We start from the raw sequence: 24820 nt of genomic DNA on the forward strand, positions 1-24820 counted from the left end.
TCAGGCAAGCATAAAAAGAAAGTAAGAAAGCATAGTAAGACAATGGTGTGACGTTCACAGGCTGAATGTCTGGGGGTCTGACTCAGTCACACTTCTTTGTGAAGGAAGTCACTTTTAAAGCCACAAAATCATCCACATCCTGAGCACATTCGCACAAATCCACACACCTTGCAGCTTTTTTGAAAGTGCATTATGCCCTGCAAAGGTCAGTGATGAGTAAATAAGCACTGTACCCTGTGTTTCTTATGCAGCTCTTTTGTCAGGGTCTTGGACTTGTTGAGCAGATGGAAGACTTCCAACATTCACTCTTATTCATACATGTGGATCATATTGAGGATGAAATGTGGTAAGAGTAATTTTTATGATGTAATAACTCACAACAACAACTAAAACGTGATTACTAATTAACGTTAAATATCCCTTTCTCACGAACGTTGTATTAATCTGGTTCATTACTGACCCTTACAAACAAATCTTCACAGAACTACCTTCCCCACGTCTGGTGTGTTTGGCTTTTATTTTATTTTAAACAGTTCATAATATTTCACAACATTGTAAGATATGAAATGAATTACAGTAAATAGTTCAATGACAAAAGCTCTGTTTTGGAAAGTTGAATCTTAGATACACTGTGCATGCGCCCCCTCCATCTTGGAAACCTGTGGAAGAGAGAACATAACTCAGGAACCATTTATACCATGAATATATAAATAAACAATACCAATGTAACTGTAATCTTAATAAACAACATTCTCAAAATACAGTGAAAATATAATTAACATATTCAGTTGTTCAGATTTTGCCACTTTCTTAATACATCCCTGTGTAAGGTAAGCGATAACACCAAAAGTGTTATGGTAATGGGAGGTTATGTTTGCAAGCCAACACAATGGTTAAAATGTGCAAAAATGAATACACAACCTCTTTTATATAGGTTTACGTCATCATAACTCTGGTTCTAAAAGTCAGTTAGTCTTATAACAATGGTGTGAAACTGCTGTTCAAGGCTGAATAGCAGCACTCAGACCAGATTAAATGTGGCAAGTCTAACCTCATGGTCAATGCAACGGAACTGCCAGGACCAGCGTGTGTTGTAAAGAAATGGACGGAGGTCAAAGCGGTTGTCGTCAGGGCCGTAGCTCTCAGCGTGGTAGGACGGTGTCACTGTGGTCATCTTGTGCCTGTTCACTGAATACATCCTGAAAAAGTGCTTCACTTTGAACGCCACCTGATTACACAGAGACAGAGAATATAAAACAGATGTGTACGGATTTATAATAAATTAAAAAAAAATTCATTTAAAACTTGAAGCTATACATGACTCAATAACATAAACCACAAGACTATGGTGATATACCAAATAAGCTTAACAATAGAGTAAGTATAAATGTTTAAATCAATCATTCATTGTAACCGCTTATGCAGTTCTGAAATCACTGGAACACACCCTGGAGGGGGCGCCAGTCCTTCGCATAGCGATACACACTCACTCACACCTATGGACACTTCTGCCTCGCCAATCCACCTACAAACATGGGTTTTTGGACCATGAGAGGAAACCGGAGCACCTGGAGGAAACCCACACAGACACAGGGAGAACACACCAAACTCCTCACAGACAATCACCGGGAGCGGGATTAGAACCCACAAGCCCAGGACCCTGGAGCTGTGTGACTACAACACTACTCGCAGTGCCACCATGCCACCCATGTTTAAATCAAGTATATAATTTGATCTGAATTAACCTAACATCCACCTGGGATAACATGTGAACAAAGCAACCACTCAAAGTAGCTTACCAACCACACAGTAACAACCTTGCAATCTCCTGGAAAACAATGGCCACCAGTTGTGTAAAAAAATACAACACCCTAGCAACTACCTGGAATACTGAGTTTGAATTATTAATACATAAGTTGGCGACTTTCTCATCAGACCATTAAACAGTTTATTTCAGTCAAAACTACATGAATGAGTGCAGGTACTGATATTAGATAATACCACATTTATACCCCTCCTGCTGGTGGTTGGCATTTGGGCGTAGAATACTTAACCTCATGTGCGGTTGCTCTAGATTAGCCTGGTTTTTTTTCTGCTTTCCTATGAAGATCACACAAGCTGTGCAAGCAATGTGTCTCCAATGTGTATATACTCATTCTAAGGGATGTATTCACACTCCTGCACATGTAGTGTATCCCAGACTTGGGTAGAGCTAGCCTGACCTGTAAAGGGGAGAAGGTCTCTTTCCAAGAGTGAATGAGCTTGCAGAACATGCTGTACGGACCACACTTGGAGATTTTCCTGAGTCTGCCGATCACAGATAGCTCCGAATAGGTCATCCCCATATCACCCTGGGAAGATATTCGAGGAAATTGTAAACAAGGAAGAGGTTGTATTACATGATAAAAATTTCATACCACACACCACATGTATATTAGCCTCTGTGTGTACCTAAAGAGGAACAGGGAAGCGATACAAACCTCTTTATCAAGGTGTGGGAAAGAGGAAAGTCATATTTAATAAAAAGAGAACTGACCGTACAAACCTGAAGTAACAGAATAATTGGCTAGTGAATTATTTGGCCATTGTAATGCCATCCAAAAAGCACAATTTATATACGTAGTTCTGTAATTTTGGAAAGTTCCTTAAAACAAATGCTATATTAGAAAATGTTCTATTTTGAAATCCTGTCTATTCCTTTATTGCTGCTTTAAAAGCCGTTATTCTTCTTCTCTCTTTCTAATTACCTCATCTGTTTGAGACACTTGACCCTCAGTGAGAGGCTCCAGCTCTGCAGTGGGAGGAGCAGCCAGGATGCTGAAATTGGCAGAGAATCAGACATAATTGATAAAAGAAATAAGTAATGAATGAACATAGCAATATCATTTTGTGGTATACAGCACAATAAAGCCTTATCAAATGTCCCCACTCTGCTGCAGTAACAGAAAGGCTACAGGAATGCTGTGATGATTGTTTGAAATCACCCATGAGAGCATTAGTGAGATCAGGATCTGATATGAGCCCAGCTCATTCCAAATCTATTAGATGGTGATCCATCACTTCAAAAGGACATATCTCTACAGGCTCACAGCTCAACGCTGGGGGTTTTTACAACCCTTTCGCTTTGTTTTGATCAACACTTTGGAAAAGCATTGACCAAAGTAATGTGTGTAGATTAAAGTAACCAAATTCATAAATTAGGGATGCCTGGATAATGTTCCTGTGGAAGGAATGTTCCTACAGCTAATGTAAAGTTTACGTTTGACAAAATACAAAAATGTGCAGATCAATGGTAAGCACTGGGGCAATGTCTAGTAATAGTAACTCTGCTAATAATGTAGTGGTGTCTGATACATGTGCATGTGGTGTATGCAGACATCCCACCGTACAAAAACTCATTTGAGATTATTTACACACTTATAAATATATATCCTTTTATTATTTTTTGTTTGGCAGTCTCAATGCTAACGGTTATTCTATTTTTTTGCAAATGCTCCTTGTACTAAGATGAGGTTGTAAGAAGATGAGATTTCGCCAGACGTCTCAAACTCACAGCAACCTGTGTCAATAAACATGGTGATTTTGTTTGTAAGACGCATGCAGAATGTGGCTTGGCATTGTCTTGTTGAAATAAGCAGGGACGTCCCTGAAAAAGACGTTGTTTAGATGGCAGCATACGTTGCTTCAGAACCTGTATGTGCCTTTCAGCATTAATGGTGCCTTCACAGATGTGCAAGTTACCCATGCCATGGGCACTAACACACCCCCAAACCATCAGAGATGCTGGCTTTTAAACTTTGCGCTGATAACAATCCGGACAGCCCTATTCCTCTGTCATAGCGCTGCATGACTCTAAACTGCTGGCAAGGGAAAAAGTGTTGGACTGTAAATCCCCAACCACAGAGAAACTTTATACTCTAATAAGCATGAGAGAGACCAATCAGGGTGCTCGTCACTGTATCACTGTGTGTGCATGTTTGTTTGTTGATTTACATTAAATGTGAAGACAAAATTCCAGCAATTACACTCACTTTCCAGGTCAATGTTAAGTTATTGTTAATTTTTATTCCAATAATAGTGGGAAAAAAATGTTCCTATTGGTAATTTCAGTTGAAGTTAGGGTTAGGGTCTGTCTATGGAAAGTCCAAGCATGTATGGTGCAAACAACATGTGTGTGTCTCACTTGCATCTCAAAATACAGTTGATTTCTGGGAGAATTTGTGTAATTTCCAGGCCTCAGGGAGTCCTTAGTTAAATGTTGTTGCTGTAACCTTGGGGAGAGGTGGGATGTCTGTGTATGTGTATATACCTCTGCAATGCAGTGAGCTGAAAGTGTTCCATGCAGTACTGTAGAAAGCGCTTAAGGTCCATTTTACTGACGCCGCCAATGGGGTTTATATCAGCACTGGAGCAGTCGTACTTGGTGAAATAGCCAGTCAAACTGAGAAGACAAGGGTGGTTTACTTATATATTACTCATCATTATGGGTAACTGTGAAATCACACTTACTCAAAATGAAACTGTGTTTTAGTTAAAGGAACAATAGGCTATATTCTCATTTAAAAGGCATTAAACATTAAAATTCAATTTGTAGTCCCTGCCTGAACAAGTTTATGCTCCACAGAGCGGGTCGATCACACGAGGAAGCCATGTTTATAAGGGGATATATTATAAATATAAAATCACCTTTTCAGTGCATATGCAAATTCATTTTAGTACCAACCCACAAACTGTGAAACAAGACCATTAACCCAGTAAGTCTCAGTTTCTGACGTCTATTTTAGAGGCTTGAGTACTGGGTTTATGTGAGAGCACAAAGGCCAGGTTAAAAGCAGCAAAACACACACCAAGCGTGGAGAAATAAGAGCACTGAGCAAAAATGGCAAAAATGCTCGCCCACTTCTCACTGCTGTGCACATGGGTCAGGGAAAACAGATCCTCATTCTTATTTAAAAGAACAAGCACTGAATCCTCTCATTCTGAACTGGGGTGTTTAGACAGGGGGGAGAAAACTGCTGTGGTGTTTGATCCTTTTGGTATTTTGACCAAAGCATGTCACAGATGTTTCTGTAAGACCCAAGAAAACTATTTTAATTTGTGAAAAAAAGGCTTAGATAAGATTAGATTAGTGTAGGGATTCTAATGCCTCCAGGCCACTAGGTGACAGTATAATGTCTGTTTCAGAAAATAAAGGAAAGGCATTGGAAAACTATGTCTTTACAGTACAAACCTTTCATCCACATTGGCTGAGCCTAGCACCAGCAGGCCACCAGGCCTCCCTCGAGCCCACAGACAGAGCTGAGCAAAGAGGTAGGCCAAAATCATCCTCACACGAGCCTGGGAGTTAAAAAAAAAACACACACACATACTGAATCTGACAGGTTTGGATTGAGGTTGCTCACCTCAGCTGCTGCAGTAACAGCTTCTGCACTTCTGGGAAGAGCCTTCACTCTTAGCTCAACAGCTCTGAAGGCTTTTATACCCCTCTCGTCAACTCTGAGCATGGCGACTCCAGGCTGAAATGTATCTGCTCTGGAGTGTCCCATTTCAATTCATGTTTTTCTATGGAGAATTTTCTATGTGTAATATTGAACATCAGAATGTGTCCATAGTGGGAGCACCTTAAATACATTCAGTATCTGAAATATATAAAAGGTTTCAACCAAGGTTTATATATATAGTGTGAACTGTAAAAGAGATATGCGTACATTCTATGTCCAAGACTTTTAGAAACAGCTAGGACAATCTCGTTATATGCACTCAAAGCACGTGCATTCAAATACTGCTGAGCAGAACAGATGTGTGGTGGGCACTGTTAAACAAACTATGAACGTGCAAATGAAGAAGCTTCTCTCGGACACCCAAATCTCTGGGGTGAAGAGCGTCAAACGGACCAGCATCTGTGTGAATGCTGTGGTAAGGCTGTGTTACTCTGTAAGCAAACATCTTGAGGTGAAACAATCACTCAGCACAATTTGCCCGGGCTTTTCTGATGGGATGAGTCAGATAAGCAGTCAGATAAGCCAGTCCAGTGGGGTCAACCACACCAGGTCAATGAGTACATCTGATAGGCCATTTAAACGCTAAGATTGGCTTAAAGGATTTCTCTGTTTCAGAGAAAGAGGTATGGTGGTCTTCATGATTAAATGACTATTATGTAGAACTCTGTGGTGCCCCATGTCTTCAGACCATTCAATTCCACAGCTGAACAACCCAATTTCAACACTTGGTACTGACCACAAGCTGTGTGTGTGTGGGTGCAACAACACCCATAACCAGAGTGGGTGCACCTTAAAGCAGTTAAAATTCCCTTAATATAAACGGAGCCCCACAAACATTGGGCCTTAAAGTGGCTTATATATCTTAAGCCCACCTGCACATTCTGCAGAGCCAGGTTCTCTCGGCTGCTCCCTCCATTCACACAGAATTTCGGCATCTTCCCCATCACCATGCAGAAGATTCCCAACAAGCCTTTCACTGCCATGTCGATGTTGATGTTCAGATGATTGCTGTAAGGATGAACAAAAATATGCAGGTCTTTACCTCTACAACCTACATCATCACTTAGCATCATGACAAAACGGCAGCTGCGTCCCAAAGCCAAGGCTGCAGCCGAGGTAGGACGTGTCCTCAGTAGGACTCTCCTCTGAAGACTCCTTCTTAGTAACTCATTCACACAAATGAAATGGTCTAAGTAGGCTTCATCGTGACGTCAACGGATAGGTCTTATCTGCCTTGAAGCACTACATTTGAAAGATGAAGTTAAACTTAACATGACTGTAAGTTAAAATAAGTATTTGCTTATTAGGACTGTCTAATTAGGACTCATACTTCAACCTATAAACACTCAAACATCATCTTTAAACCATTTCACTGGGATTAAATATAACACACTGTGGTACTGTAATTTGCCAATAAGCGTATTGATTAAATATGGTATATGGAGACAAATAATTTACTTGATACGTTATTTTACACTTTAAAAGGTAAACGAACTCTGTAGGTCAGTTTTTGGCCATGTTTTGTTTATTTTCTACAACATGCTGTACATGGGTGGCACGGTGGTGCAGCAGGTAGTGTCGCAGTCACATAGCTCCAGGGACCTGGAGGTTGTGGGTTCGATTCCCGCTCCGGGTGACTGTCTGTGAGGAGTTGGTGTGTTCTCCCCGTGTCCGCGTGGGTTTCCTCCGGGTTTCCTCCCACAGTCCAAAAACACACGTTGGTAGGTGGATTGGCGACTCAAAAAAACAAAAGTGTCTGTAGGTTTGAATGTGTGAGTGTGTGTTGCCCTGTGAAGGACTGGCACCCCTCCAGGGTGTATTCCTGCCTTGCGCCCAATGATTCCAGGTAGGCTCTGGACCCACCGCGACCCTGAACTGGATAAGCGCTTACAGATATTGAATGAATGAACGCGCTGTACATGCACAGAAAATTGTGGGTAACTAAGGGCCACGAAAGATACGTCTGTTGTGTCATATACTGACACCCAGTGGCCTGGATGTAGCAGAGACCACACTTTTAAAAAAAAAATACATATGTATTCACCAAATCTTTAGTCATCTCCCATTACACTCCATACGCTATTAGCTTAACTCCCGCTTTCACATACGCTGCCTTCAGCACAGGGACGGTGAGCCCAGCCTTGGATGGAGATTGAACCTGAGTCTGAATCGATGATATACCAATGACAGGTGATCATTTATACCACGGGCCACTCAGAAGACCCTATGGCACTATGGGGAGCACTCATGAGTCCCTATAGCTGGCCACTTGGAAATCCCTATGGGGAGCCCACTTTATGAGGTTTATGAGGCATGAAACGGTTCACTTAAGAAACTACAGAGCAATTTGCTTTATTTATATAACACTTATAATGAGTATAGTTTGCCATGTTTTGTGGTAAAAATGACTTATTGTTTCTATAATGAGAAGTCGTCCAGTGGAGCGTGATCCATCCCAAACAGTTCCACTGCACTGACCTTCCAATTTGGGTGGCCAGATCTTTGGCACGATTGCGGGTGTCCACAGAGGAGTTCTCACTTGCCATGTAACAGGTAGTGAAGAGCCGCCCACACAGCTCCCTAGGATCTTCTGGTCGGTACGACGGATCATACACCAGCCGCTGGACATCCTCCAATACCTGCACGTCTGTACAGGTCCGAGAAGAGATGGGTGAAAGCACTTACTTTTAGTAAAAGTTGCTACAATTACTGCTGGGAATTAGTATTAGGGACATATTCCATATATATGCATATTCCATTAATGAGTTAACTCTTATCATCTGAACAGTGGAGGCAAGTCTATATCTCACCGTCCTCCCTGACCAGATCACAAGAGACATATGATTAAACCAAGTATAAACATTGCTTATCTCAGACTTACTTCCGTCTCTAACCGCTTGACAGACCTGTACACACATGGAGTAGACAATGCAGGCTGAGGAAGAGCTGTCTACTCCACCACTTAGAGGAAGCAGGAAGCCAGCCTAAAAGAACAGATAATGAAAGCATTTATCTCTACATACAGCAGACTTCATGACTCTCAACCGCTGGGAAGTTCTGAAAAGTGGATGTGTACCTTGTACCTATTATTATTAGCATCCTTAAGTGCGGTCCAGTTGGTTCTGACTCATGGAGTCCATACAGACAATGTTTCTGTACATTCTATACAGCATCAGTAGGAATATTGTCCTGTTTGTTTTTGTGCTCAATACCAGCCTCCAGTCTTCTGGGAAGACTTTACATTAGGGCTGCATCCCAATTGTGAACTGCACACAAGCACTATATAGTACATACTATGTACTAACCTTAAAAGTGTATGTTTGGAAGGCTAGCACACAAATGATTAACAAACATGCAGCTGCAGCACTGTCTGCCATTTTTTTTCCAAAGTCTGAAACTCAAATATCGCCCTCCACACTATGTAGTGCACAGTGTAGGTCATAGAATAATGGGTTTCACATCTCCCTGTTTTACATTTAGTGTGTGTATTAGTTTTATAATAAGTGAAGTGCACTATGTAGGGAGTAGGGCAATATTTAAAATTTTAAAATACACAGATTTTTTTACACTTTTCAGCTGTGTGAAGCCCCCCAGCTTCTGTTTCAAATTGGATTGTGGGACAATAGTGTCAATCATTAACGTACTCAAAAATCGACTGGTTCTGAGTACGCACTGTGGACTTCTTAGTATGCTTAACTTTGACCCTAGTATCTATACTACACACCACACACTCAAACACTAGGTACTATTAATTGATTATGATTCATTGTGAAACTGGGACGCAGCTTTGATTTCCTGAGGCCCTGGGAGCATTTCTGAGGTCAGTTACTGATGCTTGTTGAATGGTTAGTTCCTCACTCCACCTCATCAAGGCATTGGATGGTGCTCCATCGCACATGAGAAAACTCACAACTCCACTGCTCCAGTGCCCGGTGCTGCTGGTCTTACCCCAGGAGTCCCATTTACTTTACACCTCTTGGAAACTCCTTTTTGATTATTTAATATAATCTCATAATAAATATGAAAATAAACTGCTTCACTGCTGTTTTTTTAGATGTGATTTTCAACAGAAAAATACAAACAAAACATACTCACCTGACCACTCCTCCTTAAATAGTCCCATAACCAGCATGCAGGACCAAGACTGAGAAACAACAATGGAACAATAACCTGAAAATGTTGCATACGTTGTACTGATGGAAACATTGTAAAAGATACTTCCCCTGTGTCATGCTCCTCTAATATTTGTTTACTTCTCTGACGGCAGCCCCATAAAATCCACAGAAGGGGAGGCAAAGTGAAGTACACCGTACAGACCACATACAATGTTTGGCCATTAGCTCATCTACCACTCGTTCTGATTTCATTAGTATAATTAGGTTTCTTTACACTTATTTATACACAACATCCCACAAAATACACAGAACACAGCAAAACAGAAGCAGAAATAAAATCACACATCTATAGAATACATCGATATTTTACCATTGATGTCAAATACAAATGTACCGTTCAATATGGTTCCATTAGAGATTGTTTAGAATATTTTTGTGGGATTATCACTAGCTTTTTTCCCTTTCAATCAAAATATGTCCTGAATTTCAGTTCCTGTCGTGTATTTTCATTTTGAGAATCACACACTCTCGCTGCTATTTTGGGATTTTTGGCAATTTTCGGCACGACAGCATTAAGAAGCTATAACAGAGTGAGGACAGTCGCACCTGATTTCTTCCTCAGGAGAGTGGAAGACCCAGTCCACAGGCTGATGAGTGGGCAAGTAGATGTCTCTACTGTCTGACAAAGAGAAATCAACCTTGATCCTTTGATATGGTTTGTGTTCATAATCCTGGTGGGAGAGAGAGAGAGAGAGAGACAGAAGGACAGACAATAGGGTGAGGAAAAGGAAGGAGAGTAGGATGGGATGACAAAGAGAAAAGGAAGAGAAAGAGAAAAAAGGGTAGGGTGATGAAGAGGGAGGAAATATACAAAAAAAGTCAGAGGGGGAGAGAAAAAGAGAGAGAGAAGACACAAGTTGAAAGAGAAAGAAGGAGCAGAATTACTGTACGGTGAGCATTTGGTGTCGACGTGTGAGTTCTCTTTAACATTCCTCACAGGGCCTCACCATGTGTGGGTGACATCTCTCTCCTCTGTAGCTCCGCACATCCTCCAAGTCAAGAGTGGCTGAGATGACCTCCTGAAACACATAAAACACATGCAAACAGCTATTTGTTCTAGCCTTGACTCAAAATAGAGCTATGCAATTAAACCACATTTATTATTCATCATTAACGTGATACCATCTGAATATACGTTGTGCCACTGTGGGGACATCAACAACACTGACCAGTCCGGTTTCACTGGATTTAGTGCATGTGCAGTATTTAAAAAGCTGAATAAAATCTCATATAATTATAGTTTTATGTCATTTTTTAAAAACTCCTTCAAAACATTAATCAAAACATTACTTATCATAAAAAAGCAGTGGTTAATAGAGCAATCATTTTCTTCATTTTATGAAACTATAAAGGCTACATGGAGCCACTATGCTGACATCTAGTGGCCTGGATGTAGATCATGTACAAACTTACTTTAAACATGGCCGCCCCCTTGTGGGGAACCCAAACTATGGAGCATTAACTGGTTCTTTCAGGAATTACAAACTAAATTGCCTCTGCGGCTCTATCTAAATGTACTACACAGAACAAAATGTCAAAATAATACACTTTCATAAATATTCTTGGATAAATCACTTTTGGTGGCAATTATGCCTTGTCCCTTTAAGTACTGCATTGATGAATTTTCGCCATGTTGCCAACATGCTGGTCAAAGTATGTGTCAATATAACATTAACACAGTTAGGCAACACTGTACCAATCAAATTATCCAAAGTATCAAAGCGTACCACGTCATCAAGAGAGAACTGAGCACCCTGAGCCACGAGATCTCCATTTATGGCAATCATAGAGCAGCCGTCGTAGTAGAGACGATCTCCATCACAGCCTTTCTGATTCGCAAACAGATAGATCCCACCACTCTGTGACAACAAAGAACATTGAGAAGCCAAACACTGAGGAACAAACCCTAGTAACTAGATCTCAAAATGTAATAAAAGCTGTGACAGGACATTTTACACAGTAAATAACACCATATCCAGTGAAATTATCTCCAGTTGAATCAATATAATAGTAAAAGAATATAAAAATGCTTTTATTAATAATACCTTATATAATATAATAATATTTCTCACACTAAAATTGTTGTAAGTATATTATAAGATTATTTTATTTTATTTGTTTGTTTGTTTGTTTTTAGCCATGGAAATGTGGGCCATATTGTGGTACTACAATTAACGTCACTTCCACACAGTTCCAGGATCTGGAGGTTCTGGGTTCCATCCTCCTCCCGGTTCTGTGAGGAGTTTGCTGTGTTCTTCCTGTGTGTGTGTGGGTTTCCTCTGGATGCTGCAGTTTTCTCACATAATCCAGACACACGTTAGTAGATGGATTGTATTTTGTGAATGGTCACAGATATGAGCGTGTGATCATGCCTCATGCCCATTTACACTACGTAAGCTGGTAAAGTGATTACAGACAAAAGAGTAAATCACAGAGTCTAATTCCATTGGCGGGCGGCACGGTGGTGCAGCAGGTAGTGTCGCAGTCACACAGCTCCAGGGACCTTGTGGGTTCGATTCCCGCTCCAGGTGACTGCCTGAGTTGGTGTGTTCTCCCCGTGTCCACGTGGGTTTCCTCCGGGTGCTCCGGTTTCCTCCCACAGTCCAGGTGGATTGGTGACTCAAAAAAGTGTCCGTAGGTGTGAGTGTGTATGTATGTCTGTGTTGCCCTGTGAAGGACTGGCGCCCCCTCCAGGGTGTATTCCCGCCTTGCGCCCAATGATTCCAGGTAGACTCTGGACCCACCGTGACCCTGAATTGGATAAGCAGTTACAGATAATGAATGAATGAATAATTCCATTGGGAGAACATTTGACCTGTGTCATGAAATAGCGTTCATTATGTTTTTTTCACGACTGATATTTTTCAGTCTAGAAACAAGCTAAAGGGTCTTGATAACACTCTTACTCATAACCTCGCAATGAACACCAGACATACCGAATACACTTAAGATTATGTCACTTCTGCAGACACCACTTTAAGCACTGCAAGCCTGTGTGACTGACCTTAGTGGTGGCCGATTTCACCAAGTTCACCCTGTGGTCAGCCTTGCGAAGCTCGTGGTAGCTGGCTGAAGAGTTTGTGAAGATCTCTACACCATCTAGACCCATGTCAACATGAGGACTGAAAAACATGCAGAGCTCAGCACTACACACACTGCTAACATTACACTGTGATACATTGTGACATTGTAACATTTGAACTGTTTGCTTAATAGTCGCTCTCAAGACAGAACTTAATAACTGCATTTTTGCGTTTGTTGTTTCAGTGCGTGGCATAATGTAAACATTTAGTTGCCTTTTTTTGCAAACACTGCTGTAAAGGTTTGAGCTTAGATTTGATTTAGCCTCAGGTCATTACTGAGCTCAGGAAACTGATGTTAATGGTACTCCAGAGAATATAGTTCCACTTTTTGGGGGCTTTACACCCCTCTAGCCCACTCTTGGTTTTGGGCATGGTGACAGAGGCATGTGCAGATTTCATTTCATTTGGAGATTATTCAAGCTGTGTGGTCAATAACTGATCACAAGTTTCCACTGTTCGTTAATTATATGAAGCATCTACAAAGCTGTGTATAGAATAGTTCCTGTACCTCCTGGCATTCCACAACTCGGCGCAGATCTCACTTCCTATACAGGTGTCTAGGGCGGAAAGAACCGCATCTCCAAACGGCACTGTCACCTAACGCAGGAGGTTAATGCATAGAATTTTGAAAAAAAAAAAAAAAACTTAATTACTCTGTTTAAAGAGAGAGTGCAATGCTTTACACATTCTGTTTGGGTGTTGTGCTTTTCAGAGATGCTAGAGAGGTTCTATATGTCCAAGTCTGCTCGTGCTACCACAGACACGTCCCACTGCACCCTGAAGAAATCTGAAATTCGCAAACTCGAGATTCCCCATGTCGGGAAATCACCAACCTGGAGGAACAGGGTGGCCTTGCCCTTAAGCGAGGGAATGCCTTGGGGCCTGGGACTGTGGTAGCACAAGCAGATTAGGGGTCCATCTATTTCAAAACATGCACACAGGACAATATATAGATCCAATACACATATTTTATTGTAAATAAGAACATATTTTTATAAACAATAGTAGTGTATAATATAGATGTAATGCAGCAGAAGCTACTTTAGGCAAAAGATTAATAATCATTTTAAAGGTTTTTGAAAATAGAGGCCATAAATGATAGTCATAACTCTGCGTCCTTAGATAGATGTTTCTGCTCTGCTGTTATGAATTGCACAATGTGCTGCATTACCACACAGTGAAATGGCATACCTTACCTGTCCAGTCACATCCTGGATCATTCTCGGCAAGAAATACTCCTCGACATGTCTGTGAGAATAAAGAATAGGCACAAATGCTGTAGAATTACACAAGAGTCCTGTGTCCTTTCTGTAAATTAGGCCTCTGTTAATGCCTTAAATGAACTCTGCTTAAAGGTAATGAGTGAGTGCAGTGTTTATGAACCTGGGCTGACTCCAAGGTGAAAACCAGCGAAATTCCCGGTTGTTGCCATGATTGGCCAAAAGCATTTTTGGCCGGATCAATAAGATCTTCCTGTAACCGCAGAGAGAAAGCAGTTAAACTTGCCTGTAGCAGGTTGTAAATGAAGTCTTCAAAGTGATATATTTAAAAAGATTAAAAATCGAGGGTTTCCTCAACACTGACTTGTTGAGGAAAAGGACTCTGCAGTTATAGCGAACATTGTGGTGCATAATAGGCCTGTGAAGAGAAGACATGAGCACAATGATAATCAGTGCATTAATAAGTGTCATAGGCATTAATAATTAGTTCATTACAAACTATTATAAGAAGTATAATTAGCGCATTATTAAAGGTCATATTCATTCTGATCAGTGCATAAATAACCATTAAAATTGATCAGTTGCGTGAAAATAAACAGTAATAACATATTCTGTTTATATTGTCCTACTGCTGCTCTTTACAAAAGGATCAGAACATTCTGGACACACCCAGTTTTATGCTAATATGTTATGCATGTTATGCTACATCTGTGCATCTATCTTGCCACTTTAACAAAAAGGAAACACATTCTTCTCCTATAACTGCATTTAATGTATGAAAAAACATATTGATAAACATTATTAGTAATTATTTGTCTTTTTTTCCTCAAAAACACGTAATAAACTTATCATTTAACAAAATACTAAATAGTTCATCAATCAAATCTGTACTAATTATAAATAGGATATTAATATAAAAGATACAGAAAGCTTTAGCTTTACATCATGTAAATTTGGATATATTTTAGTTGATTATGACACTCACATGCCAACATCACAGATGATGTCCTGGGTCACTGGAGACTCCAGTAGCTGTTTAAGGACCTGGAAGCTGTGGAGAAGTGTGTCTGACTCATAGAAGTGGTCAGCACATCCATATCCACTAATAAAATTAAAGAGGGAACAAGGGCAACATCAAACTTCAACAAAACAGGACTGGTGTTATTATTTGTCACCACATAATGTAAATCGATAAATAAGATAAATTAATTACATTACATAATGTCTTTTTAAAAATACTTAATGATTTATCATTAACATTTTACTATAAATCATTCGTTCATTCATTTATCCAATTCAGGGTCACAGTGGGTCCAGAGCCTACCTGGAATCATTGGGCGCAAGACGGGAGTACACCCTGAAGGGGGCGCCAGTCCTTCACAGGGCAACACACACTCACACATACACTCCGGACACTTTGGAGTCGCCGATCCACCTACCAGCGTGTGTTTTTGGACTGTGGGAGGAAACTGGAGCACCTGGAGGAAACCCACGCTGACACAGGGAGAACACACCAACCCCTCACAGACAGTCACCCGGAGCGGGACTCGAACCCACAACCTCCAGGTCCCTGGAGCTGTGTGAATGCGACACTACCTGCTGCACCACCGTGCCGCCCTTTACTATAAATCTAATTTTCAAAATGGTTTTAGTGCAGAATTGCTGATACATCGAGTTTAATAATATTAGATTAATAATAACAACCTGACCTTTAATAAATATTGACTGCAATGTTCTGGAGCAGAATGACTTACCAGATTTCCAGTTCTGGTCCCAGTCTGTACTTGGCCCCTTTGGCTTTGGCTATTTCAATACCTGTGTGTGAGGGGAGCAAGGTCAGGGTTAACCAGGGGATTTTATTCCAAATGGCTCCCTATTCCCTACGTAGGGCATTTACATTTTTAATTAAATAAGAACTTTTAAACGCAAATACTGCTATCTCAAATAGGGAGCAATTAAGATAAACCAATAAGATTTACAATCGCCTCTTCAATATATAAAACTGTATATGGGTTTAAAAAAACTAAAATAAAAGTCCCCTATGTAGGCAGTATGGGGCCATTCGAGACGAAGCCCAAATAAGGGCTCTGTAACTGATACTCAGTCATTTTCACATCTCTTTATTTAATGTCGCCTTGTAAACGTAGAGAATCACAGCACAGACGTATTCCATTAAAAATGAAAAACTTAAAAACTCACTTTTTAGAATTCTCATTTCATTGCCGTCGAAATCTAAAGCCCACTGGTTCAAAGAGCAAGTCGCTAAAGTAACTTTGCGCCCCATAGTTTGCAACTGTAAACCACCCTAAAACACAAATAGCGGAGAATGAAATTAAGAGCAAAGAGCGTACTTCTGCAGTTCAGTGGCTCATTTACAACTGATCTACAAATACATGCTTCAAAATAAAAGTCCCAGGGCTTTATATTTTAGACTTAATTAATTATTTATTTATTTATGAAATATTTGTTCTTGAGATAAATTCTCAGCGTTTGTATAAATATGATTTATCAAAACCAAATGTTGACCAAATTGTTTAGTAAATCTTTCATTACTTCAGATAGTCAAACAATTCAAATAATTAAAAGCTTAGTCTACATAGTAATAATTAACCTACGGTTTAGTGAAGTGTTAATGATATAGTTTCACGATGTATTGTAGTGTGCTGTACTATATAGGTGTGTACAGTATGGGTATATCTCTGTCTGAGAAATGATAAATATATATGGGTTTTTTTCCTTTGGTTATATGTATATATCTAATTTTTGTTTGTGTGGGGTATGTTACATGTAATGTAATACACACATGAATAAACTCAGTTTGAATGCTAATTAGACATTTTAGAGTTATTTATTCTGTCAGTGTAGTGCTTTAATTTGGAGGGGTCTGCGCAGATGTAGCGCAGACATGCGCCTCTTGAGGGAGAGGTGATGAAGCCTCATCGGGCGCTGGTGGGTTGAGATCGTCGCTGTCCAATCGGAGAACGTAATGTTCCGAACGCTTTGCTCTGGTTGGTGAATAGGATTTACCTACATTGAATGGGCGGAGTTATATTTTAAACCCAATCCCGTTCGTCTGCGTTTCGTCATCAACATCTGGGCAGAGCTGACATTGGAGGAGCTTCTGCTGCGATCACTGCGCGTAGAAAATTACGATTACTTTCATATTGAAAGGTAACGCTGTTTTATTGTTATAGTCTTGTTGTAGCGCTCTCTTGGGTGCAGTGCTTTGATCTAGAAGATAAAAAAAATCCTCCATTCAAAAACCGAGGGCAGAGTGGGCGTGAGAGCAGCCACTATTTATTTACTATCAAATGTATCACGACGTTCAGTTCCATTAATATAAACGGAGGCCACATTAAATGTCCCCTTTGATGGATAGTAATGGTTGCTTCATAACTACAGGGTCAGTTATAGAGTAGTCCAGTACTCTGATCTTTCTCAGTGCTGCAGTGCGAATGGATCAGACACAGCAGTGCTGCTGGAGCCTATAAACCCCTCCGTGTCACTGCTGGGCAGAGAAAGGTCCACTAACCAATATAGACCAACAAAGTAGGTGTAACAGAGTGGACAGTGAATGGACACCGTGTTTAAAAACTCCAGCAGGACTGCTGTGTCTGATCCACTCCACCACCAAGTTAGCATCACTTCAGTGCTGAGAATGAGCCACCACCCAAATTATATATATCTGCACCTCTGGGGGTCCTGGTCATAGAAGAAGAGAGTGCAAAGCGGTCAGGTTGTTATTATATGAGCTAAAATATGAAGTGCACCTAAGGGGCCTAATTAAGAAGTAGTATAACTTTAAAATCCTTGTGTTTTATTATGGACAGATGCCATAAACCTACAAAACAGCACAATGTACAAGGTTCTATCACCTGTGGAAACAAGCAACAAGTGTATCAAGGGTCGTAGGGCTGAAAAGTGTTCTGGCTTGTCTTAGCTGCAGGTCTCATGTTGCAGGGCTGTCTTTACTTTCAAACTGCTTCAGATTCATTTCAAATTATATTGCATTTTCAAATTCTAATTCCAGTCGTTACGAATTGCTTTACCCACACAGTACTGCAAGGGGCTCGGCGTTATCTTTCATTTTCCAGTCCACCCAATGCCCTTTGATTTCCCTTTGCCCCTGAGAGTGTTGTGAAAGTAACTGCAGACAGATAATGGAACTCTCTCTAAGCCTCTCTCTCTCTTTCTCTGTCAGACAGCCATGGCACCAGCAGAGTCTGTGCGGAAGCGACAGAAGGCCAGGTTGAATGAAAAAGTCACTGAATCTGGCACAAAAGGGCAGAAAGAGGAGCTGGGCAAGTGGGGAAGAGCATGGTGAGTCGCTTCTGAGTGATTCGGTAAACAGGCTACAAGAATTACAACATTTACCAATGCACTATATGCATGCACAGTTTGTATAGACTTCAAAGAAAAGCAGGCAAATGGAATGGGACGCTCTGGAGCAGCTACACATGAGCCTACAATCACCATGACCAGTGCCAAATGTCAGCAAGAGGGCTATCAGTCCCCCCAGCATTGGTCTGTGAATTAAGAGTGTCTCAGGAATGGGTTGGAGTGGTGTTTGTGATCCAGAACTAAACATGCAACATCAGAACCTGACCTCACTACTGGTCATACAGTGTATAAACATGGCTTCAGTAACATCAGTGCAGTTTAAATTAGGGATGCACTGATATGGGAATGCTGGGCTGTAGCCGATAACCGATTTTATACATATACCGTACATATATTAACGAGCACTGAGTTGGTGTGTTCTCCCTGTGTCAGCGTGGGTTTCCTCCGGGTGCTCCGGTTTCCTCCCACAGTCCAGTGGCTGAAACTTACCTGGCGCTTGCTGCGTGTTTCTAAGGAACAGCATTCCTGTGGGTATAAGTTTGAAGTGCCTTTTCTCTTCTGTTGACGTTCAGGGAGGTGGACTGGTTCTCGCTGACTGGAGTGATACTGTTGCTGTGCTTTGCCCCGCTCATCGTTTTCTTCTTCATCGTGACCTGTGACCAGTACCAGTGCTCAGTCAGCCACGTGGTCCTGGACATATACAACGGAGACACTTCCCCGCTGACCATCTGGAATCGAGCCCCTTCCTTCACCTGGACCGCTGCCAAAATCTACGCCTCTTGGGTTACCTTCCAGGTAAGGAAGCTTCAAAAAACTTCTGACACTTTAATAACTGACTACTAATGCTGCCCCCTAGTGGACATTTCACAGCCTGCTAAAAGTGAGCGGGTGAGTGTTTGAGTAATAAGTCAATTCTTTAGTGTTGTGACTGACATTGAGCCTGGCTTCTTTCCTCTAGGTGGTGCTGTATATATGCATTCCAGACTTTACACACAATATCCTGCCAGGCTATGTGGGCGGGGTCCAGGATGGAGCACGGACACCAGCAGGTAAAGGGGTCAACACTCTTAAGATCTAAAGGTGGAAGTGTTGTGAAATTTGTTCTACAAACAACCATTAGATGATTTCCAAACCTGACCTAAAGGGCTTAAGTGGTAGTTTGGTTAAATCCTGTCCACCTTAATACAGATGTCACCCAAGACAAGGCTCCCAAGGCAAGGTCACTTCACTTTGCCAATAGCTTACGTCACCTCTGCTGCTTTCTTACAGGTCTGATTAATAGATACGAAATTAACGGTCTGCAGTGCTGGATTATCACTCATGTCTTATGGGCGGCCAACGCTTACCACTTCCACTGGTTTTCTCCAACCATCATCTTTGACAACTGGATCCCGCTGCTGTGGTGCACCAACATCCTCGGCTACTCTGTGTCCACTTTCGCTTTCATCAAAGCCTACCTCTTCCCCACTAACCCAGAAGACTGGTGAGAATTCATGATTTCATTAACCATTGCTTGTCCACTCCAGCTACCAGCTGAAGGGCAGTTCCACCAGTTTTTCAGAGTTTCTTAATTACCAAGTGCTTAAGATAGAAAGTGGTTTGATGGGCATTGTTCTGTTTAATAGTAACTTACCGAGTCTGAATTTTCCAAAGGTCGTGATAGGAACCAAACGTCTGATGAGTTTAACGCAGGCTGTTATTACAGGAATTGGTAGTTTGAGATGCATTAAGATGTAAAATAAAGGGAATACCTTTAAAAAGGGAATACATTTCTGTGTTTTATTTTCCAGCAAATTCACAGGAAACATCTTCTACAACTACATGATGGGCATCGAGTTCAATCCACGGATCGGAAAATGGTTCGACTTTAAGCTCTTCTTCAACGGCCGGCCTGGGATCATAGCCTGGACACTGATTAATCTGTCTTACGCAGCCAAGCAGCAGCAGCTCTACGGCTATGTGACCAACTCCATGATCCTGGTCAATGTGCTGCAGGTGGGTGGACGCTAGATGGAGCTATTTGTTTTCTTGGGTTAAGGAGTTCCCACATTACAAATCACCACTGAGTAAACTACATTGGCTTTCTCAGTGTATTCTTATTAATTAATTGTAATAATAGTTTTTCAATAATTTATTAAGTCATTAATAAGTTATTAAATACAAAAATATTGCATTTGTTTCTAATATAATAAATTAGTCATGATTTTGTTAGTATTTTGATGTCACACGCGGCAGATAAAATCATCGGCTGTACAATGATGATACTCTACGTATTTTTTATTTGTATTAAGTAAAGTTATTAAGTCATAAATACATAGGAAAACTGAAACAGAAAAATAGATAAATATATAAATACATCATGCCTTCACTCTTGTGGTGTATCTTTCTTCTGTACTCAGGCCATCTACGTTCTGGATTTCTTCTGGAATGAAGCCTGGTATTTAAAGACTATTGATATCTGCCATGATCACTTTGGCTGGTATCTGGGATGGGGCGACTGTGTCTGGCTGCCTTTCCTCTACACACTGCAGGTATTTCTCTGCTAGGCCCCATGGGTTTAGAGAAGCATTGTCTTGTCCCATGCTTCTCTAATTCACTCTTGTGTTGCAGGGTCTGTATTTGGTCTACAACCCCGTCCAGCTCTCCACCCCTCACTGTGCTGCGATCCTCACCCTGGGACTGATGGGCTACTACATCTTTCGTTCTGCCAACCATCAGAAGGATCTGTTCCGCCGGACAGACGGCGACTGTAAGATCTGGGGCCGGAAGCCCTGCTATATCGAGTGTTCCTACCGCTCGGGGGACGGTGCCGTCCATAAGAGCAAGCTGCTGACCTCAGGGTTCTGGGGTGTGACCCGCCACATGAACTATACGGGGGATTTGATGGGCTCTCTGGCTTACTGCCTGGCCTGTGGTGGTCAGCACCTGATGCCTTACTTCTACATCATTTACATGACCATCCTGCTGGTCCACCGCTGCATCCGGGACGAACACCGCTGCAGCAACAAGTACAGCAAGGACTGGAAACGCTACACAGATGCCGTTCCACAGCGTCTCATTCCAGGGATCTTCTAGAAACAGGGAATATGGAAAGAGGTATAGGATGGGATAGATAGGTGGATGGGTCCTGCTGAAAATATTATTATTGTTTAAATTGCTATAGACATTAGGGATGTGCGAACCAATACTGAAATATCTATAGCTCCTCTAATGGGCCAAGACACAAGGTAAAATATGACCCCCTGCAATACATCACCCAAATCTGACTGCGGCTCACACTGACATTTGGTATGTGCTCTGCCTCATTAACCTCATGATCATCACATATTCACCCATTAAAGTAACACTAGGTAGTATTTTTACCTTAAAATTACAGCTTCAATATCACTGTGAAGCTTCACTGAGCTATAATTGGGAGAATAGAGCCTCTGTCTTTGCTACTCCAGGCTCAGCACTGCAGAAACTGCACTATGTAACTTACGAAGGAGGTGTAGATGTGGCACACTGGTGGTTGAGGCGACTCCCCAGTGTTTCAAAGAATGTAAAGCTCTAAGACTGTCCAGAAAAGCACTTTATAAGTGTAACTATTGGCACTTTTCCACCTCATGGTACCCATTCCACTCGACTAGACTCTGCTTTTTTGTTTTGTTTTGTTTGTTTTTATCTGACTCCCAACAGCAGCTCATACAAATACACCTTTTTTTTACATTTCAGGAGGAGGTGTTAGAAACAAGAGCTTAAAAGCATGTAGTGTCAAGTAGAGTAGCAGCCGTAAAGTGGGAAATCGACACAGGGTTCATTACTCTCTTCACAGGCTCTTTGGGTCATTAATTTCTTCTTTCAGCTTCATGTTAGCGCCAATTCAAAATGAGCTACCACTTTAAACCCAGAGGACAGACACAAAACAGGCCACGATTAAGACATGTTTTAATCATGGAAGAGTAAAACCATAAATGAGGAATATGCTGAGGTACAAACTCAAGAAACTCGATATGAGTCAACCTTTAAATCTTTAGCTTCTCTGCCATTATATCCTGAAAAATAATGTGATATAATTTATGTTTTAGTTTAAAATCGCCATTTAAAAAAAAAACTGAACCTATATGTATCAACACGCACACAGGAGCCATCCAAGGTGTGTAGAAACTGACCTAATATTCAGTTAAGTACAAACGCTGCCTTTCTTTGTGTAAATGACTTGGTGGAAATCAGTTTTAAAGTGTAATATTTAGTTCAGTTTTATTTAAAGCTGTCTACCTCATTGAATTTGTTTTGGCAAGTAACAGTGATAATATTCGGTAGCATTATTTTTGCACCACCTCCTCATTACTCAATAATACCAGAGAGGGCCTTGTGCGGAAGTTCGGTACACTAGTACCGATATCTCACGTTATAGCACGTACCTCGAGTGTATTATTGTGATTATACCACAGTTCGTTATCGCCGTTTATTATTAGTTTTAAAGATAAAGAACACCGTGAAAAAGAATTTGTTTTATCAACATTCCGCGAGGTAAAATAGTCCCCTTCCGCCACAATATTCTTTTTTGATCTTTTCAACGAACTATGGATCTTTAATGTGTGCGATGGTGGACCCGTCCAGAATTTCTGAACTTTGGTTCTCTCCAGCGTTGCTAGGGTACATGAATTTTGTGTGATATCTGAAGAGCTTCGGTCGGAATGCCATTATCGTTTAATATTGGCACTCCTGGAACGTCTCTCAGCCAATCACATTGCAGGGTCGGAACTAACTGTGGTATAATGTGTGTTTTAATACACGGCTATCAACATGACGAAAGGCACTTAAATTGCTATTTTATAAGAACATTTGTAATGACACTGTAAACAGACACAGAAGTAACCAGATGGCTTCACTTTAATTCAGCCTTTTTCTACTGTGAGTCGGATGGATTTTCTCAATTTCCTGGTTGAAGGGGATCTCAGCATTTTCTTGAGCCGCTTCTTTTATATGTATGCTTTATTTTTATACACGGTGTAGTTGCTATTTGTGGCTGAATATAGAGTTTCCAGGCACATTTTACGCTGTAAACATTTTGCGTACGCCTACTCTGTTCTGTTATAAATCCAATAAGCTGTTTCCAATGTCTTTATTAAATCAACCTACTCAGTCGTTGTTTCTTTCATTTATTCACTGGAATATGGCTGGTGTGGCCAGCAGGTGGCAGGAGGGTTCAACGATTAAACCATGATCTTCTCAGTCTGGCTAGAACAAAAGGGGAAAGAAAGTCCTCAGGTCACTTAAATAGAGCTTTCTTATCAACACTGTGCTGAAAATGTGTAAGGGTGCATATGAACATATGGAGAGTTTTCCCTAAACCATAGGGTAGGCTCCAGACCCACCGCGACCCAGAAGAGGACATGTGATTACAGACAATGAATGAATGAATTCTTAAGGCTTAGCCATTGCGTGTGATGAGATAAATTATTCCCAAAAGTTTCCAACTGAACTAATAAAACATCTGCGAGCATAAAGACAGTATGGAGCTATAGCAACATCCTGGCAAATGTTGCCAGCTTAAGTATAGATTGAAAATTATTCAGTGGTCATCATCATGCCCATGTTAGTCCCAAATGGTGCTCAATTCTCCAGAGGACGGCATTCAATTTGTCAGCCCATTATTGACAGACTTCACATGCTTGGCTTTGAGCATGGTGACCTTAGTGACCTCAAGCCTATAGTATAGAGGGTATCTCTAATACAAAGCTTTGGATATGTGAGTAAGAATTCATTCATTCATTCATTATCTGTAACCCTTATCCAGTTCAGGGTCGCGGTGGGTCCAGAGCCTACCTGGAATCATTGGGCGCAAGGCGGGAATACACCCTGGAGAGGGCGCCAGTCCTTCACAGGGCAACACACACATTCACTCACACAATCACACCTACGGACACTTTGAGTCCCCAATCCACCTACCAACGTGTGTTTTTGGACTGTGGGAGGAAACCAAAGCACCCGGAGGAAACCCACGCAGACACAGGGAGAACTGAGTGAGAATTCAGATATTTAATTCAGTCACAAAGGCATCAATGAGGTCAGGTGCTGTTAAGTACTCACTCCAACCTCACTACATATATCTATATGTAATAATCAATATAATGTGTACCATACCCAAACTGTCCACAATCTCTGGTCAGTTCAGGAGTTTTGAGGCAATGGCAGTGGTTTAAATGCGAGAAAACTGATAACGCATTGACACACTGAGGTCAAAATGCCATCACACTGCACCAAACATACACTAATCTGTATTTAAAATGTAAAAACGTTTTCTACAATGTCGCAAACTAAAATGTTCTGAATAAACAACAATCTTTCTGATTCTGTTCATGTTTTAGTGAATGTTTTAAATTAGCATACTGATTGAAGTCGTTCAGCTTGGCATCCTCATTCTACTTAATGCTTGTCCCTCTGTAGCTATTAGCCTCCAAAGCCCAACGGAAGTCAAACTGTTCGGTCGAGTCACAAACACATGAGCAAATATT

At 41.1% G+C, this 24820-nt stretch overlaps 2 protein-coding genes across 3 annotated transcripts; one reads left to right on the forward strand and one right to left on the reverse strand.

Annotated features, from left to right (window-relative positions):
• Positions 1 to 516: 516 nt before the first annotated feature.
• On the reverse strand, positions 517 to 16338 carry nadsyn1 (NAD synthetase 1). The gene is made up of 21 exons (XM_066648078.1): positions 16179 to 16338; positions 15734 to 15794; positions 14965 to 15081; positions 14344 to 14397; positions 14143 to 14232; positions 13956 to 14007; positions 13268 to 13356; positions 12681 to 12798; positions 11404 to 11535; positions 10624 to 10695; positions 10223 to 10347; positions 9597 to 9645; positions 8383 to 8485; positions 7980 to 8148; positions 6374 to 6509; positions 5231 to 5337; positions 4310 to 4441; positions 2748 to 2817; positions 2223 to 2351; positions 1052 to 1228; positions 517 to 659 (listed from the first exon to the last, which is right to left on the reverse strand). Exons 1-21 carry the CDS (start codon positions 16261 to 16263, stop codon positions 621 to 623), a joined length of 2106 nt encoding a protein of 701 aa, XP_066504175.1. The 5' UTR covers positions 16264 to 16338; the 3' UTR covers positions 517 to 620.
• Positions 16339 to 17066: 728 nt separating this feature from the next.
• dhcr7 (7-dehydrocholesterol reductase) lies at positions 17067 to 23444 on the forward strand. 2 transcript variants are annotated; one of them, XM_066647456.1, is made up of 8 exons: positions 17067 to 17150; positions 18185 to 18299; positions 18893 to 19115; positions 19279 to 19369; positions 19590 to 19803; positions 20111 to 20315; positions 20720 to 20851; positions 20931 to 23444. In XM_066647456.1, exons 2-8 carry the CDS (start codon positions 18187 to 18189, stop codon positions 21393 to 21395), a joined length of 1443 nt encoding a protein of 480 aa, XP_066503553.1. In that variant the 5' UTR covers positions 17067 to 17150; positions 18185 to 18186; the 3' UTR covers positions 21396 to 23444. The 2 variants fall into 2 exon arrangements, with proteins under 2 accessions (XP_066503553.1, XP_066503552.1); XM_066647455.1 differs by having other exon boundaries at positions 17071 to 17150; positions 18181 to 18299.
• The last annotated feature ends 1376 nt before the right edge of the window (positions 23445 to 24820 follow it).

This window comes from Hoplias malabaricus, chromosome 16 (genome assembly GCF_029633855.1).
Source record: "Hoplias malabaricus isolate fHopMal1 chromosome 16, fHopMal1.hap1, whole genome shotgun sequence".
Taxonomy (NCBI): Eukaryota; Metazoa; Chordata; class Actinopteri; order Characiformes; family Erythrinidae; genus Hoplias; species Hoplias malabaricus.